The sequence below is a fragment of the Pogoniulus pusillus genome, chromosome 2, assembly GCF_015220805.1.
Source record: "Pogoniulus pusillus isolate bPogPus1 chromosome 2, bPogPus1.pri, whole genome shotgun sequence".
Lineage (NCBI taxonomy): Eukaryota > Metazoa > Chordata > Aves > Piciformes > Lybiidae > Pogoniulus > Pogoniulus pusillus.
This window is the reverse complement of record NC_087265.1, coordinates 21,913,051-21,928,689: the sequence shown is the minus strand read 5'-3', so window position 1 is coordinate 21,928,689 and position 15,639 is coordinate 21,913,051. Positions and strand designations below refer to the sequence as shown.

Below are 15,639 nucleotides of genomic sequence, written 5' to 3'. Positions count from 1 at the left end.
GTGGTCACCTTGTCATAAAAAGATATGAGGTCGGTCAAGCAGGACCTGCCCCTCCTAAATCTGTGCTGGCTGGATCTGATCCCCTAAATCAATGATAAGAAGCACACAACTAGAGAGTAAAAGTGAAAAGAAGCTGTATTTTCAAATTGTGGCATTTCTATCTGTTTCAAAAAACTTTATTAGGTCAGAGAAAGTTTTGTAAAAATATATACTGTGAAGAACACTAAGGCAAAGTTCTGCCTTCTCAGTGTCCACAAGGATGTTCTGGTTGATGACCCAGTCTGTGACATTCTTCCTTTATCAATATCCTTTGACATCTTGTCTTGGTGTGCTTTCTCAAAGAACTATTTTACCCTAAAAGACTTTGTGTGTTTGCAATAGCAACCAGAAGCACAGACCTAAAAGTTGCCATTACTTCTCCCAGACATTGTCAGAACCTTGATGTCTCCTAATGTGTGTATGTAAAAGTAGCTATCATTGCACTTTGCTGTGTGCCAGGGAAGAAAAAGAAAACTGAGGAAAAGAGTTTACACAATCATCACACAGATTTCTACTACTAATTAGATGAAGTTTCCAGTTTTAATTAAAAGAATTCACAAAAGTCAGGCTTTATGGCAGGGTAAAAGAAAATTGCTATAGTTAGTACCTACCTGCTCTATGGAGATCTATTATATAACGTTTAAATAAAATACACAGCTGAGATAAATCCTCCTAAATACTGAGGTCAGTGGAATTTTACTAATTTTATTCTGATTGACCCACTGCTAGCTATTAAAGCTAGAGGAAAGGCAAATTTGCAGCACTAAAATATTTTTAACTCCTAGCATTTAAAATCCCTATTCCAGGTTGAGGCTGCAGGGTTAAAAAATTTTCTGGGGACTAGAAGATTGTTATCCAATCCCCTAATTCTGCTATCTCTCTATAGACTCACCACAAGGTCAGTTCGCTCTCCTTTCCTCCTCCTCCTGCCCTGAGTGTGTGGCAGGAGCCAATTTATTGGGAACATGTAAGCAGTAGGCCTCTTGGATGGCAGAGGTGTTGGGGGGGGGGAGGATTGGAGCTCTGGGGAATGTAGATTTAGCTTTTTTGGGATGGGGAAAAACTTCAAGGGGGTTTGCCATGGTAATTGCTTTGTAATTATCGCTGTATTTCTCTCTTTAAATATAATTCTGTATTTTCTCTCCAATTTGACTTGAGAGTTTAATCTCTGCTGTCTCTTTTTAAAAACCCACAACAATCCCCAAAAATTAACAACCTTTATTACACAATTACCATTGATGTGAAAATTAGATTTCCAAAAATGGGCAGTTTGGTGGTAAAATACATATTAAGATGACCAATTATATATTTTCAGAAATGTTAGATTTGGTGAACTTCCCACAGAACTCAGATTGCCAAACAGATTTCTGAATTTTGTTTCTTGCCAGTTTCCTTATCTGGGTCTTCCTGAATCCACAAAGAATTAGGATTTAAAAATCACAAGTTTGACCTCAAAGTCTAAAGTTCTCCAATAGGTTTAGGAGTCCTTTGGAAGAGATTTTAAAAGGCTCAACATGAAAAGTTGAGAGGATACTGCATTGCAAAATGAAATGCTGGAATTCTTCCACTCAATAATAGGGTAAAATTGCCTTCACAATAATGAAGTTTTCAGTAACTTTTGGAATAACTCCTGAATCAAACATTTAGAGCTCTAATGAAACTCATCCAACTTAAATGTGGTTGGGGTGAGGACTGGCAGCTGGTTTATAAACATGTTAATTTCTTGGCACACAAGAAATGAGATCTCCTACATGATCTGTGTCAGTGACACAGTTTTCATCCACAGAGAAGGCTGTGAAAACTGGGTAGATTTCCTAACAGCTGGAATTTCAGAGTTACATCAGTTTGTTTTGCTTGCCACGTTACGCCATGCCAGTGGTGTGGGCTATCAAAACAGAAGCAGTGTGTGAGCATAATTGCAAAACGGCACAAAGACGATGAACAAATGGCTTAGTAGAGTTCATCTTAGGAACTTAAGTCTCAACCCCTAGCCTATTTCCCATCAAACGCATAGAACTAAATTACTGTTTGCTTACCTCCTGAGGCCTTTCCTCTTCAGAGTGACACTGCCACCACTGTCAGATGTGGTGACATCTGCTGCAGACATAATGACTATCTGTGTCACACTTTTCGACAATTAGACTTAAATTTTCTTAGGAATACTCCAGTTACCACAGTTTGGACTGTACCCTGTGAAACTCCCAGGGATCAAACCTTCCAACTTCAAATGACAACCAAGTGACTCTGAAGTCTCAAGGGGATTCACAGGAACTGAATCATTCTTGTGTCTGGGAACAGTGAAAGAATTGTTCCCCATTATTTTACACCTGGGAACACTTAACTCACACAGATGATATAAAACTAGCTTTCCTTCTCAGATTAGAGCAGCAGATGAGCAGGCAAGTGTGTTTGGCCAGTAGATCTGCATATGGGATACAAATCTACCTCTATTCAGTTCACATGTGGAATATATCTTAAGAAAACTAATTCTTCATATGAGGTATCCTTTATTCTTGAACACTAGAACAAATTGTTCTTACTACATTTTAGGTCCTCTGTGAAGAGCACTAGAGATGATATTTAGGGAGGACATCTGTCAGGAAGGTCAGTGAACTTTCTTCAACACCAACATTGGAATTTAGAACTAGAAAGAGTTTCAATGAAGTTTTTCACTGAAGTTTTGGCATATTTCTATGGGATAAATAAATACCTTGTCTAAGCAGTTTGTAAAGTACTCCAGTGAAGGTCTCAGGATCCTGAAGCAGCCAGTTCCAGGATTTCACTATGCTTCTTGTAAGATTGGCCTTTTTTGTAATACACAGGCTGAACATCCATAATTACATGCTGAATATTTTTGTTCTTCCTTCAGTGCATAGACAGAATAATTTAAAACCATATATAAATTCATGTCTTGCAATTCAAGGATGCTGCAATAGAGAAACAGCTTCCTGTACTCTCGACCTTTACTTTGGGTTCTCCAGGTTCAGCTCCTTCCCAGGCTACTTGAAGCCCTGTTGCACTTGCTGCATCACTTCAGCAGCCCACCTCTGATCTCTTTCCTTTCTTCCTTACTTTCTTTCAAAAGACTTAAGTCTCCTCTTAATTATCTTTATACTAAATAAACTCCTTTCTTCCAATATTTCTATTGGCCTTGCTTTATAACCCCAGAACAAATCTCCTTTTGACTCTTTCCTTTACTGGTTTGGATTACTGTTAAAGTCTGCTGCCCAGAGCTGAACATAATCCTCCATACGAGGCATTACTGATGCCAAACCAAGTGGAATAATTATCCTTTGTTTTTCTTCTTAATGCAACACAGAATTACTTGTCCCTTTTTTACATTGCATTGTTTTAGTTATAGTCTGCAACTTCCACTTATTTTCCAGCAAATATAATCTCATGCAAGTGCTTCAGCAGCTATTTTCCACCTTGTATTTATACATGCATTGATTCTCCTCCTTCAGTACAGGATGTTGCATTTGTCATTTTAAAAAGAAAATTGGATCTGACTCTGTTGGATATTTATTACATATCCAATTTAAGCATCTTGTCCAAATAAACTTAGAAAACTCTACAGAATTGAAAGACTGTACTAGCCTAGACTAAGAAACCTGCATTTGTTTTACTAGAAACACTTTAAGTAATGGTTACAGCTGACACATATTGCCACACAGAAGTAATTACTCTCCATGCTGAAAGCAAAATAAAGCAGAGCAAAACTTCCTCTCCTCTTCTTCCATCCTCCTCAAATTTTTAATGACTTCATTACACCAGCTATATAGGTTTTTATAACATAAGGCACCACTCTATCTTAACAGTCTTTCCACTCCATGGAGGTTGTGGACAGCACAAACTAATGCTGAAGAAATGGCTCACAAGGAGCACTAGGTTAGTGCAGGAATAGCTGCCTTCCTCCATTCCTTCATTCTTTGGCAATTGTCAGAAACAGGACATGGGCCAAGACTGCTCCTACACAGCACAGCCACTCACACATTTATTGCCATTCATGGGGCAACTTCTGTAACTCAAGGCATGGCTGTTTAATGCATGAACAGCTAGTATTAACTAACAGTAGTTTTGTTGTGAGACCTCTAATACATCCACAGTTAGTCATGCTATAGCCCTGAGCACATGAACTTATATGATCAATATACAGCACTGTTATCACTTTGCTAGTAAGCAGTATAATATTTCAAAACCAGAAGTGGTGAATTATGTCTCTAATCCTCTTAGGCTAATACAAGTGAAAACAGTACTCCATGCCCTGGCATGAAAAAAGACTCCAGCTTGACTTTCAGAATATTAAGTATAATTTTCAAGGCTGGCTATTAAAACACATGATTTTAATTAGAAAGTGAACTGATTCCTGTGTTATTCCTGCAGCACAATAAATAAGAAAGGCAACATTATTATTATTGCAGAGTTGTTTTTCAGAACAGAACTATATAAACTAAATAGAGGAAATAAAACTTGTTCAGGAATATGTCTGAATTTTCATGTAAAATACTTTCTGGTTTTATTTGCTTAAGGCTATGGCTTCTCAACCTTATAAGAGTTTCTGTGGTTATCCTTCATTATAAAGATATGCTGTCATCTTTCCAGGCTTTCCTGTGAATGTCTGTCTTTGATAAGTGATATCAATACTAAGCACCTTGTCACTAGTGAATAGCTGGTTCTTCTCCCTCCATCTTTGTCAGTTTGACAGCTTCCCACCCGCACACTGTTCACTGCTTTTCCTACCCATGTGTTTCCTACCCTTTCTTTATGCAGTCGCATTTATTCTTGATAAACTTTCACATACGAACAAAAAGCACACTCATCTTCTGAGTCATTTTCATCAGGCTTTGGAACATCAACTAAATGCTCCCCAAACACTAAAGGTATTTCTGAACAATATACATAAAATAGTTATTATTGTATATTTTGGATTTGGTTTTCCCTGTATTTATCGGTAGAAATATGATAGCTTTTGCCTAAAAAAACCCTTTTCTATCCAATTGGACTTGACTTGTACCCTTCCTTGTGATACAAAGTACAATGCAAAAGTGGATTTACACCACTTATCCTGTAATGCCTGAAAAGTATCGAATTCTATGGTAAAACATGTCAACATTTTACAAGTACCTTACTGAAAATAAATGCTATCTGTGAAATTGCAGCCTTTAAAGTATCTAGAGTTCACTATGACCACTCTTAAGGAGCCACAAATATAATAATAATTAGCAAATATAATTATAATTAGCATTTTCCACATTATTATATTACATTTATATCACTCTATTTATGCTATTATATTTAACTGTAATTATAATTACCATTATTTTCATTATTATATTACATTCATATAATTATACTATATTTATATTGTTACATGATATGTAAATATAATTATAATTAGCATTATTTATTAGCATTCAATTAAAAAAAAGTACTGCAAAAATTTAAACAGTGCAACTAAATCTTCAGTAATCACAAAACCTGGGCCCTAGTTTAATTTCTAAACATCACGCTTGATTGTTTTTTACTTTGGAATACAAGTCCAGCATTTCAAAATTGTTCTTCATACTATAGCACTTACTGGTTGTATAATCTTAAATGACTGGTTGTAAAATAAGCAGTGATAAAATAATGCCAATAAAAATACTTTTTGATTTCCCTGAGATTATTTTATTATTGTCTTTTACAAACAAGTTAAATTGAGGGGAAAAAAATTAACCCAGCAGATTCCCTGTTCTGGTGATGAAGGCTGAGGGAGCTGGGTTTGTTTAACCTGGAGAAGAGGAGGCTCAGGGGTGACCTCATTGCTGTCTACCACTAACTGAAGCGAAGTTATAGCCTGGTGGAGGTTGGTCTCTTCTCCCAGGTAACCAGCAATAGAACAAGGGGACACAGCCTCAAGTTGTGCTGGCGGAGGTCTAGGCTGGATGTTAGGAGGAAGTTCTTCATAGAGAGAGTGATTGGCATTGGAATGGGCTGCCCAGGGAGGTGGTGGAGTCACCGTCCTTGAAGGTGTTCAAGAAAAGACTGGATGAGGCATTTAGTGTCATGTTCTAGATGACTGGATAGGTCTGGGTGATAGGCTGTACTGGATGATCTTGGAGGTCTCTTCCAACCTGCTTGATTTTATGATTTTAATAAGCAAGACAATTTGATCTTCATGAACCAAAAACTTAGGTTAAGGATTTTTATGAAACTGAGACCTGCAGAGCAGAGTAAAGAGAAATGTAACATAAGTGTCTTCAAAGAAGGTAATTCACATACTTTGGGGTTAAAGAGAAACAAATTTATTCTGTATGAAAAAGTCTTGAAGGCACAAACATGCCAAGAGCATGCTCAATACGGAACAGCACCTATCTTACACTGTAGTGACTAACAGTGACCTGCTCTGAATACAGAAGTTTAGTTTGTAGTATAGCCATAAGGGTGCACAATTGATATTTTTGTCTCAAGGGACACTGCTACAAAAAAAGTCTGATATAGGGAAATAATCTGGATGAAAATTGGAGAAGGCATGGGCAGATTAAATTGGGTGCCTACATAGTGAAAAAAGGTTTCCCTTAGCTGCATTCCCAGTTAGGCTGCAAAATCAGATGTGTCAAATGGGAACAGCATCCACTGCATAGTTCTCTGCAGCTTAAGAAAGAGATTACAATTTAATTTTCTCCAAGGAAAGCATAATATTCAGGTATGGCCCAAAATCTGTGTTTTTCCATCATCTGCTCTCTCAAAATTATTTGGGATGAAATTAAAATATCTTTCACAATGAAACCCAGTATCAAAGCTTGACCTACCTTACTTAATTTCAATGAAGTTACAATGGTAAGAAACAGAGAATATCCTAAGTTCTAATAGTCACACTTGCGACATTATTTTTAATAAATATCTCTAGCTGATGAGTTTTTATTTATTATTTTATTATTGCAACAGCAAATCACTTGGGGATATATGAAGTGTTTCTTCAAAGCCCAGACAAGCAACTAAGGCAGTAACTGCATCGTCTTTAGGCAAAACTCTGCCAGTTAACTGTGACTGAAGAAGCTCTACATGAGGCAGGGAAATATCACCCTACAATGTTATTTGTTTCTCTCCCCCATTTGCACAGAGAGTTAAAGCCTGGCTTTAGTAGCTCTGTGTTCATTTCCCCAGTCACTGAACTTTTCCTTGGGTCCTCAAGCAGAGCTTTAAGGGAATAACCTTGGTATCTAACTGTCACGGAGGGGTATTCTGCCGCCTATGCCGACTTTGGCAAAGGGGAGAAATTAATTGGTGAGAGATAATATTCTATAAAAATATATATTTATTAAACTCAGTATTCTGAACTCTCGCCACCCTCAACCACTTGGTATCTAACTGTCACAGAGGGGTATTCTGCCGCCTATGCCGACTTTGGCAAAGGGGAGAAATTAATTGGTGAGAGATAATATTCTATAAAAATATATATTTATTAAACTCAGTATTCTGAACTCTCGCCACCCTCAACCACTGTATGTTAAAAGGATTCTACACGGTTATGAAACCATTCTAGGATAAATATCTACAGTATAACTTACTAATAGCTAGCAAACATGCAAACTATAAACAGAGAGAGGATTTTTCCCTGTGGCAAACACTGTTTGGGGTCTACATGCTATTTGCCCAGCAGAGCGGGCTGGAAACTGTTTCTGCTCTATGGCAGAGAGAACAGATTATTACAGAGGCGTTAAAGCATTTACTTAAAATTCTTATTAATTATCAGTCACCCTCTGGGGCTCTGTCACAGCCTATGCCTAGTGTCCAAACTTCAGGGGAGCTTTGCCCATGGACTTTGAGGATGGAAACCTCCAGGCTTCTGGTGAGCTATCCGGGGAGAGTCTGAGCTATGCAGGGAGTCTGAGCTACAAGTGAGCGTGGGCAGGGGTGTCCAAGCACGTTCTTTACCTGTGTACCCCTATTTATTGAATGTGGGCCGAGATTAATGGCCCATTGGCCACTAGAATGACCAATCAGGTTGGCAGTCAGCCAAACCATACCATAATAGGCAAATGCCACTTGCCTGGACTTTCCCCAGATATGGGAATCACATGGGCCTTATGCCAGGGAAGCACGAGCTAGGTGTGTGGGGGCTTACACAACATATTTACAACCACCTTATACAACATAGACCCTGAGCAGGCCAGACTCTGTGGCACCAGGTCTGTTTTGTCCCTTTGTGCTCATTATGTGTTTACCCCTGGTTTAGGCAGAAAAGCATGTCCAGACAGGGCAAGGCATAAACAAGCCTATTTTTGGGCCTACAGACCCTCCAGGACAATAACACAACGCTGGATTAGGAGTAGAAATTCAGAATAGTGTGAAGTCTTTATAGACAGGATTCAAACAGAGAGACAAACAAAACAACTCCCAAAAAACAACAGCAAACTAAAACAACACCAAACCACAAAATAACCAAACAAACACCAAGTCACACCATAGTTACAACTTGGCCAAAGGTGGTCAGAAAAGCTGTGGATACTGAAACAGAAGTCACATGCAAACAGGTGTGCACCCAAATGGAGGCCATACACAAGCATAGAGGTGTCCAGGCAACAGGCTGCAATGAGTGTTGCCAGATGGCACTTGGAATAGAGCAATGGAGGCAACACCTGTGCTAGGTGTGAGCAAACTGAAGATCTGCTTTTCCTGGTGGATGAGCTGAGGGATGACGTGGAAAGACTTAAGATCTATTAAGGAATATGAAAAGGAGTTGGACATGTGGTACCAGGCTCTGCAGACCCCACTAGTAGAGGGGAGTGACTGAAGAAGTAGGAAGAGATTCAGGTGCCTATTAGAAAATATATGGAAGGATGGAGATAGGTCCCTCTCTGGTGAGGCAGGAAAAGGTGGCAAGGAGATAATAGTAGAGGATTCCCTTCTATGGGGAACTGAGGGCCCTGTTTGCAGGCCTGATCCATCCCACAAGGATGTCTGTGCCTGCATGGGGCGCAGGTTAAGGATATTTCTAAGAGGCTCCTCAATCTCATACAACCAACTGAGTATTACCTGCTGCTGGTTATGCAGATTGGGAGTGATGAAACAATATACAGGAGTTCAAAAGCAACCAGAAAGTACTTCAGGTTCTTGGGAAAGATTACTTGAGGGTTTGGGAGCACAGGTGGTGATGTCCTCAATCCCTGCAGTTACAGCAAGTGATATTGAAGAGAAAAGGAAAATACAGGTGATTAATACGTGGCTCAGAAGATGGTGCCATCAACAAAGCTTTGGGTTTTCTGACCATGGGGAAGTGTTCTTGGCACCAGATGTACTGGCAACAGATGGAGTTCATCTGTCCCATAAGAGAACAAGAATCCTTGCACATGAGTTGGCTGGCCTCATTGACAGGGCTTTAAAAACTAGTTTCAGAGAGGGACAGGGATGTAGCTGGCCTTGCTGAGAAACCTGGGAGTGGTAGTCCATCACTCATGGACTGGTGTGTTGGTATCTTACACAACCAGAAGCACTTCTCCCCCTCAAGGATTAAACCTATGTACTCAACTCCCTCCCTGGAATGTTTATACACCAATGCATGATGCATGGGCAATAAAGAGGAGCTGGAGGCCATCATACTACAGAGTAACTATGACATAGCAGCAACCTGGTGGGATGACTCCCACAATTGGAGAGCTGAAATCAAAGGGTACCAACTCTTCAGAAGGGATAAGCAAGGTAGAAGAGGTGGAGGAGAGGCCATCTATATTAAGGAACCAAATGAAACCACACAAATTAATGAAAGTGATGATAGGGTTGAGTTGTTGTGAGTGAGAATCAGCAAGTGTGATACTGTGATGGGAATATGCTACAGACCACCCAATCAGCATGAAGAAGTAGGTGCAATTTTTTATAAGCACTTGAGAGAAGTCTCACAATTGCTACCCCTTGTTCTTGTGGGAGACTTTAACTTCCATGATGTCTGCTGGAAATGCAATCCAGTAGTGAGAGAACAGTCCTGGAGATTCCTGGAGGGTATGGAGGATAACTTCCTGACACAACTGGTGAGAGCACCAACCAGGGAAGGTGCTCTCTAGGATCTGCTTATTGTGAACAGAGATGAACTAGTAGGGGAAGTAAATGTTGGAGAACATGTGGGGCTCAGTGATCATGAGATGATTCAGTTCTTTATCCTTGTGGTAACAAGGAGAGGGCTTAGTAAAACAGCCACCTTGGACTTCTGGAGGGCAAACTTTGGCCTGTTTAGGAGGCTGATGGATGAAGTCCCTTAGGAAGCTATCCCAAAGATTTTAGGAGTCCAGCAGGGTTGGACTCAGGGGGGAAGGCATCCAGTCTGACTAAATATGGACCTCTGGCTGGACCTCAGGAACAAAAGGAGAATCTGTGGCCTTGGAAGAGGGGATATGTCTCTTGTGAGGACTATAAAGACATAGCAAAACTATGCAGGGAGAAAAATCAGGAGAGCCAAAGCACAGCTAGAGCTTAACCTAGCTACAAGCTGTTCAAGATTAAAAGAAATGTTTCTATAAAATCATTAACAGCAAATGGAGGACTAGAGAAAATCTCCAGCCCCTATTGAGTTCAGAGGCAAACCTAGTGATTAAGGACAAGAAGGTGGAGGTGCTCAATGACTGCTTTGCTTCAGTCTTTAGCACTGGATCCATCAGTGCCCTGGGCACCCACCCTCATGACGTAGGAGTCAGGGTGGGGCATCAGAACAAGGACATCACAAAAACTGAGAAAGGGGTCACTGACCTGCTGCGCCACTTAGATGTACACAAGTCAGTGAGGCTGGATGTGCTGCACTGAAGGGTGCTGAAGGAGTTGGCAGACATGCTTCCCAAGCCACTTTCCATTTACCAGAAGTCCTGGCTAACTGGAGAGATGCCAATGGACTGGAGGGTACAAATGTAACGCCTATCTACAAGGGGGGGCAGAAAGGAAGATCTAGGAAACTATAGACCTGTCAGTCTGACCTTGGTACCAGGGAAGGTCATGGAGCAGGTCATCTCAAATGCCATCATAAGACATATAGACAACAACCGGGGATCAGGCCAAGACACCATGGATTCACGAGGGGCAGGTCCCAGCTACTGGATAAAGGAAAAGCTGTCGATGTATTTCTGGACTTTCCAACAGTCTTTGTTGCCGTTCCCAACAAAATTCTTGTAGACAAATTGGCTACTCATGGCTTGGCTGAGCACACTGTCTCCTGGATAAAGCACTGGCTGGACAGGAGGGCTCAGAGAGTGGGGGTCACTGGAGTTAAACCCAGTTGGTGTCCAGACACTAGTGGTGTTCCACAGGGATCTGTGTTGGGACCACTTCTTTTTAACATCTTTATTGACAACCTTGATTCAGGCATAGAGAGTATCACCACTAAGTTTGCAGATGACACCAAGTTAAGTGGCAGTGTTGATTTGAATGAAGGTAGAGAGGCTCTTCAGACAGACTTGGATAGGCTGGACCAATAAGTCAACATTAATAGGATGAGTTTCAACGAGGCCAGATGCCAGATCCTACACGTGGGTCACAACAACTCCAAGCAATGCTACAGGCTTGGGGCAGTGCGGCTGGAGAGAAAAGGATCTGGGGATTGTAATAGAGAGGTGCTGAATATGAGCCAGCAGTGTGCCCAGGCAGCCAAGAAAGCCAATGGCATCCTGGCTTGGATTAAAAATGCCATGGCCAGCAGGAGTAGGGCAGTGATTGTCCCCTTGTGATAAGGCTCTGGTGAGGTCACACCTCGACTGTTGTGTTCAGTTTTGAGCACCACAATACAAGAGAGATGTGGAGGTGCTGGAGTAGGTTCAGAGGAGGGCAATGAAGCTTGGGAAGGGCTGGAGAATAAATCTTATGAGAAGAGACTAAGGGAGCTGGGGCTGGTTAGTGTGAAGAAGAGGAGGCTAATGGGAGACCTCATTGCTGTCTGCAGCTACCTGAAGGGACATTGTGGAGAGGTTGCTGCTGGTCTCTTCTCACAGGTAATTGGAGATAGAACAAGGAGGGATGGCCTCAAGCTGAGACTGGGTAGGTTTAGATTGGACATTAGGTAAAAGTTTTTCATGGAGAGAGTGGTCAGGGACTGGAATGAGCTGCCCAGGGAGGTGGAGTCACCCACCCTGGATGTGTTTAAGAGTTGTTTGGATATGGTGCTTAGGTATACAGTTTAAGATGAATCCTGTAGAGTAGGGTCATAGTTTGGGCGTGGTGATCCTGAGGGTCTTTTCCAACTGTAATTATGTGATTGCCAGACTCTGAGCATCTTCCTGTTAGAATCCAGTGTATTTTCACTTAGTTTCACTTTCTAAAGTTTCCCAGGGAAGAATTACATTTATAGTGCATAGTGTGCGTTGTTGTTTGAAATAAAAAGTTTTTGTGTGTTATTTTTGTAACCTCTTACCTAAAGCATCCTCTTCTTCACTGTCATCTAGGTCAGTAGTTACACTCTCAGTGATACAGATGAACAGCAAGATAAAGGTTAAAGGTAAGGACCATTTCTTCTTCCTTCCCTTCATCTTTCCTGTATAACACAGAAATGACAATACACACTTGAGTCAAATGCCTTGAGTGCTCTGCAAAATTCACTAGCAGGGGAGCACATGGCTATACAGGTAGATACACAAACCAGGAACTCTGGGAATACTGTGAGTCACATTAGTGTAATTATAGTGTCAGCACAATGAAAATCAAGGCAAGATTTATAATTGTGCCCAGCTGATTGCAGGTCTCCCATCCCACCTCAGTACAATTGAAATCACCTCTCAGAGAACTCCATCAGATCCCTAGATTCATCCCAGTAATGTAAGATTCTGGTTTTAACAAATATTTCATCAATGTATACTTATCAAGTTCTTGGCCTTTTGTGTAAGTTGCATTTCACAGGAGCGAACTTTTTACATGGGCTTTAATCTTTTAAGAAGTATTTTGTGTCTTACAAAACGAAAACATTTGTTCCCTGGCAGCTGGCACGTCCAAGCTGCCAAAGATGATGTAATACATGCACATGTGAGTGCCTCTGGAAAACTTTAGCTTTAACGGTGTTACAAGTACATAGCTTCCAACTAACTACAAGTTCCTCAAGGACCTCTGAATTCCGATTAGAGAATAGGCTCGGCATCTCCTTTACTTATCACCAAATACATTCCCAGACATCCTCTTTTCTTAAAATATGATGCTTAACCTTGGCTAAGTTAATTAGTATTAACTTACTAGAAATTGAAGATCTATGGACTAGGAAGTTCCTGACCTTCAGACACTTTTGCCTTCAGTGTTTTTATTAACATACATACAAAGATTCCACCTCTGCATCACCTCAAACAGTGGGTGAAAGAGAGGCTATGAGAGGAGATAAAATGAGCTGTCACTGAACTTGGGACAGCTTTATAGCAGCAAGGCTAAAGAGATGATGCTGAAGTGGCAGGGAACTGCTTGAAAGAGTCCATCACAGAGCCACAAAGGCACTGAAGGCAGTGGAACATTTCCATTCTGAGGAAAAGCTGAGGGAGCTGGGGCCCACCTAGACATTTCTTGTGTGACCTACTCTAGGTGATCCTGCTTGGGGCAGGGGAATTAGATTAGATGATCTTCCGAGGTCCCTTCCAACCCCCAGTGTTCTGTGATTCTGTGAAGTCATCTTTAACAGATTAAACTTTACTCTGAGTGATATATCTTTGTCTGCTAAGTTAGAAATAAACCATAGTAAAACTGTTCCAAAGCCAGAAGGTGCAGTTGTATCTTCAGCACCAAATCCAAGCCAGAACTCGAATTTTTCTCTTGACAACTTCCCAGTTATTCCCTCCAGCAAATGCACTGTTTTCCTAACTCATAGGTCATGTACTGAAAATTAAACACATTCCTAAAAATACATTTTGGTGAAATTACAGACCAGAGTGTGAATAGCACTAATTATTTGGTGAATTTTTTAAAATTAACAATTCCATTTAGAAGGCTTCAGCATATAGTGCAGTCAAAACCACTCACAGATATTTTCATTCTTTTGTTTTGTGATGGAACCAGATTTTGGGATCAAAGGAATTTCTGTTTTGACCAAAAAATACAACAGCATTAACTTTTTCATCATACTGCATTCCTGCCAAAATAAACAGAAGACTGCATCTGTCTTTCATTCCTTCTAAGCTCAGTTTCTAGGTTGACAAATAAAGTCCTTTATCCATATAAAGTTTGGCAAGATGTCTGGTACAAATAATTCAGACCTCATTTTGTGATTTAGTCATAATTTTTAAACAACCTTTCCTCAAAGCCTCCTTTTATTTCTATGAACAAATTCAGAAAGTGGTACTTTGTCCTACAGATGTAATAACTGTTCCTGGAACAGCATCCAACCATCCACTACTCCCAAAAGCTTGTTCCAAATTAGAAGGGAAATATAGGAAACAATCAGCCAGAAATGGAAATCCTTAATAACTTTCTTCTTTTCATTTGAAAATAGAAAGAATTTTGCATATTGTGAGCTAGCAAATATGTGTCACTATATTATTATGAGGATAAATTATCACATTTGTGCAGACAACAAAATTCTTACTGGAGTACAGTATTTCTAGTCTTTCACTCAACTCCTACCTTCCCTTACAAGAACGTCCTCTCAAAAGCAGGGCTTCTTGATGCTTGGCAAGTTTCCCAAGAGTTAAATTTCAGACTTTGTAACTACCTATCTGCCTTACTGCAAAGTCTACTGACCACACACAATCTCCTTTATCTTCTTTATCCTCCTCCAAGGTTACATGTTCCCACAACATTGTGTCAGGTATAGGTGGAGGTGGGATGAAGGGTTTAATACTAAAATGCTTAAATCCTTCTGTAGTTTAATTATTTCTTAATTATGTCTTCATTAGGTCTTCAATGAAGAGTGAAATCCAAGGTCAAAGTGAACTTGGCACAGCTTTTTCAATTAAAAAATGCAAATCTTCTAGAAAAGTTGAAGTTTTCTGATTTAATGTCCAGCTTCCTGGTAACATAATTGTCAAGCTATAAGCCTCTTTAATTATTGATTTTAATTCCTTTTTAAGGAACTTTGTTTATTTTTATTGTATTTATATGGAGAGCACCAGTCAAAATACTTCAGCTATGACATTTGGCTCAGTAAAATATCACAAACGTTAGTGAAGGACAGCTTGTTATGGGAAAGATAGGAAATGTTTTGAGTTTAAGCAATTCATGCTAAAGGGTCTGATAATTTGGAGTAAATTTTGAAGATCATGGAAGCAAATATATCCTCTTAGTCAAGAAGGGTTCTAATTTAGGACAGTCAGGAATCAGTCCAGCATCTACACCAGCTTTTCTCTACATCAAAATGCCATAAATGCAAATGTCATAAAATTCTAAGAGATTTCCTGGCACTTTACTGCTTCCAGATAACGACTTTTGGAATGAAACATTTGTATACCTGTAACATTTCAGTTACTTGACAAAGGGGATCAAAGGTCTATGAGTGTTCTGAAGCACAAATTCCTTCCTTGTGCCTCCCCCCACCCCCCAGGTTTGAATAGGGAACAACAAAAGACACCTTTTCCACATGTGTACTGACCCATGTGGAAGCTTGCACTGGGAATTGGGCTGGTGGTTGGCTGAGTTTTCACACCCAGTATAAAATGGCAAATGGACACTGTCTAGAAA

At 40.2% G+C, this 15,639-nt stretch overlaps 1 protein-coding gene across 4 annotated transcripts in view; it reads right to left on the bottom strand.

The window, feature by feature from the left end:
* Positions 1 to 15,639, bottom strand: part of TFPI (tissue factor pathway inhibitor) — a 50,833-nt gene that overhangs the window by 21,496 nt on the left and 13,698 nt on the right. For all 4 annotated transcript variants that reach the window (XM_064158153.1, XM_064158167.1, XM_064158162.1 and 1 more), the window contains exon 2: positions 12,407 to 12,526. In XM_064158153.1, coding sequence (XP_064014223.1) covers positions 12,407 to 12,521 — 115 coding nt within the window. In that variant the 5' untranslated portion in view covers positions 12,522 to 12,526. The remainder of the gene's footprint in view (positions 1 to 12,406; positions 12,527 to 15,639) is intronic.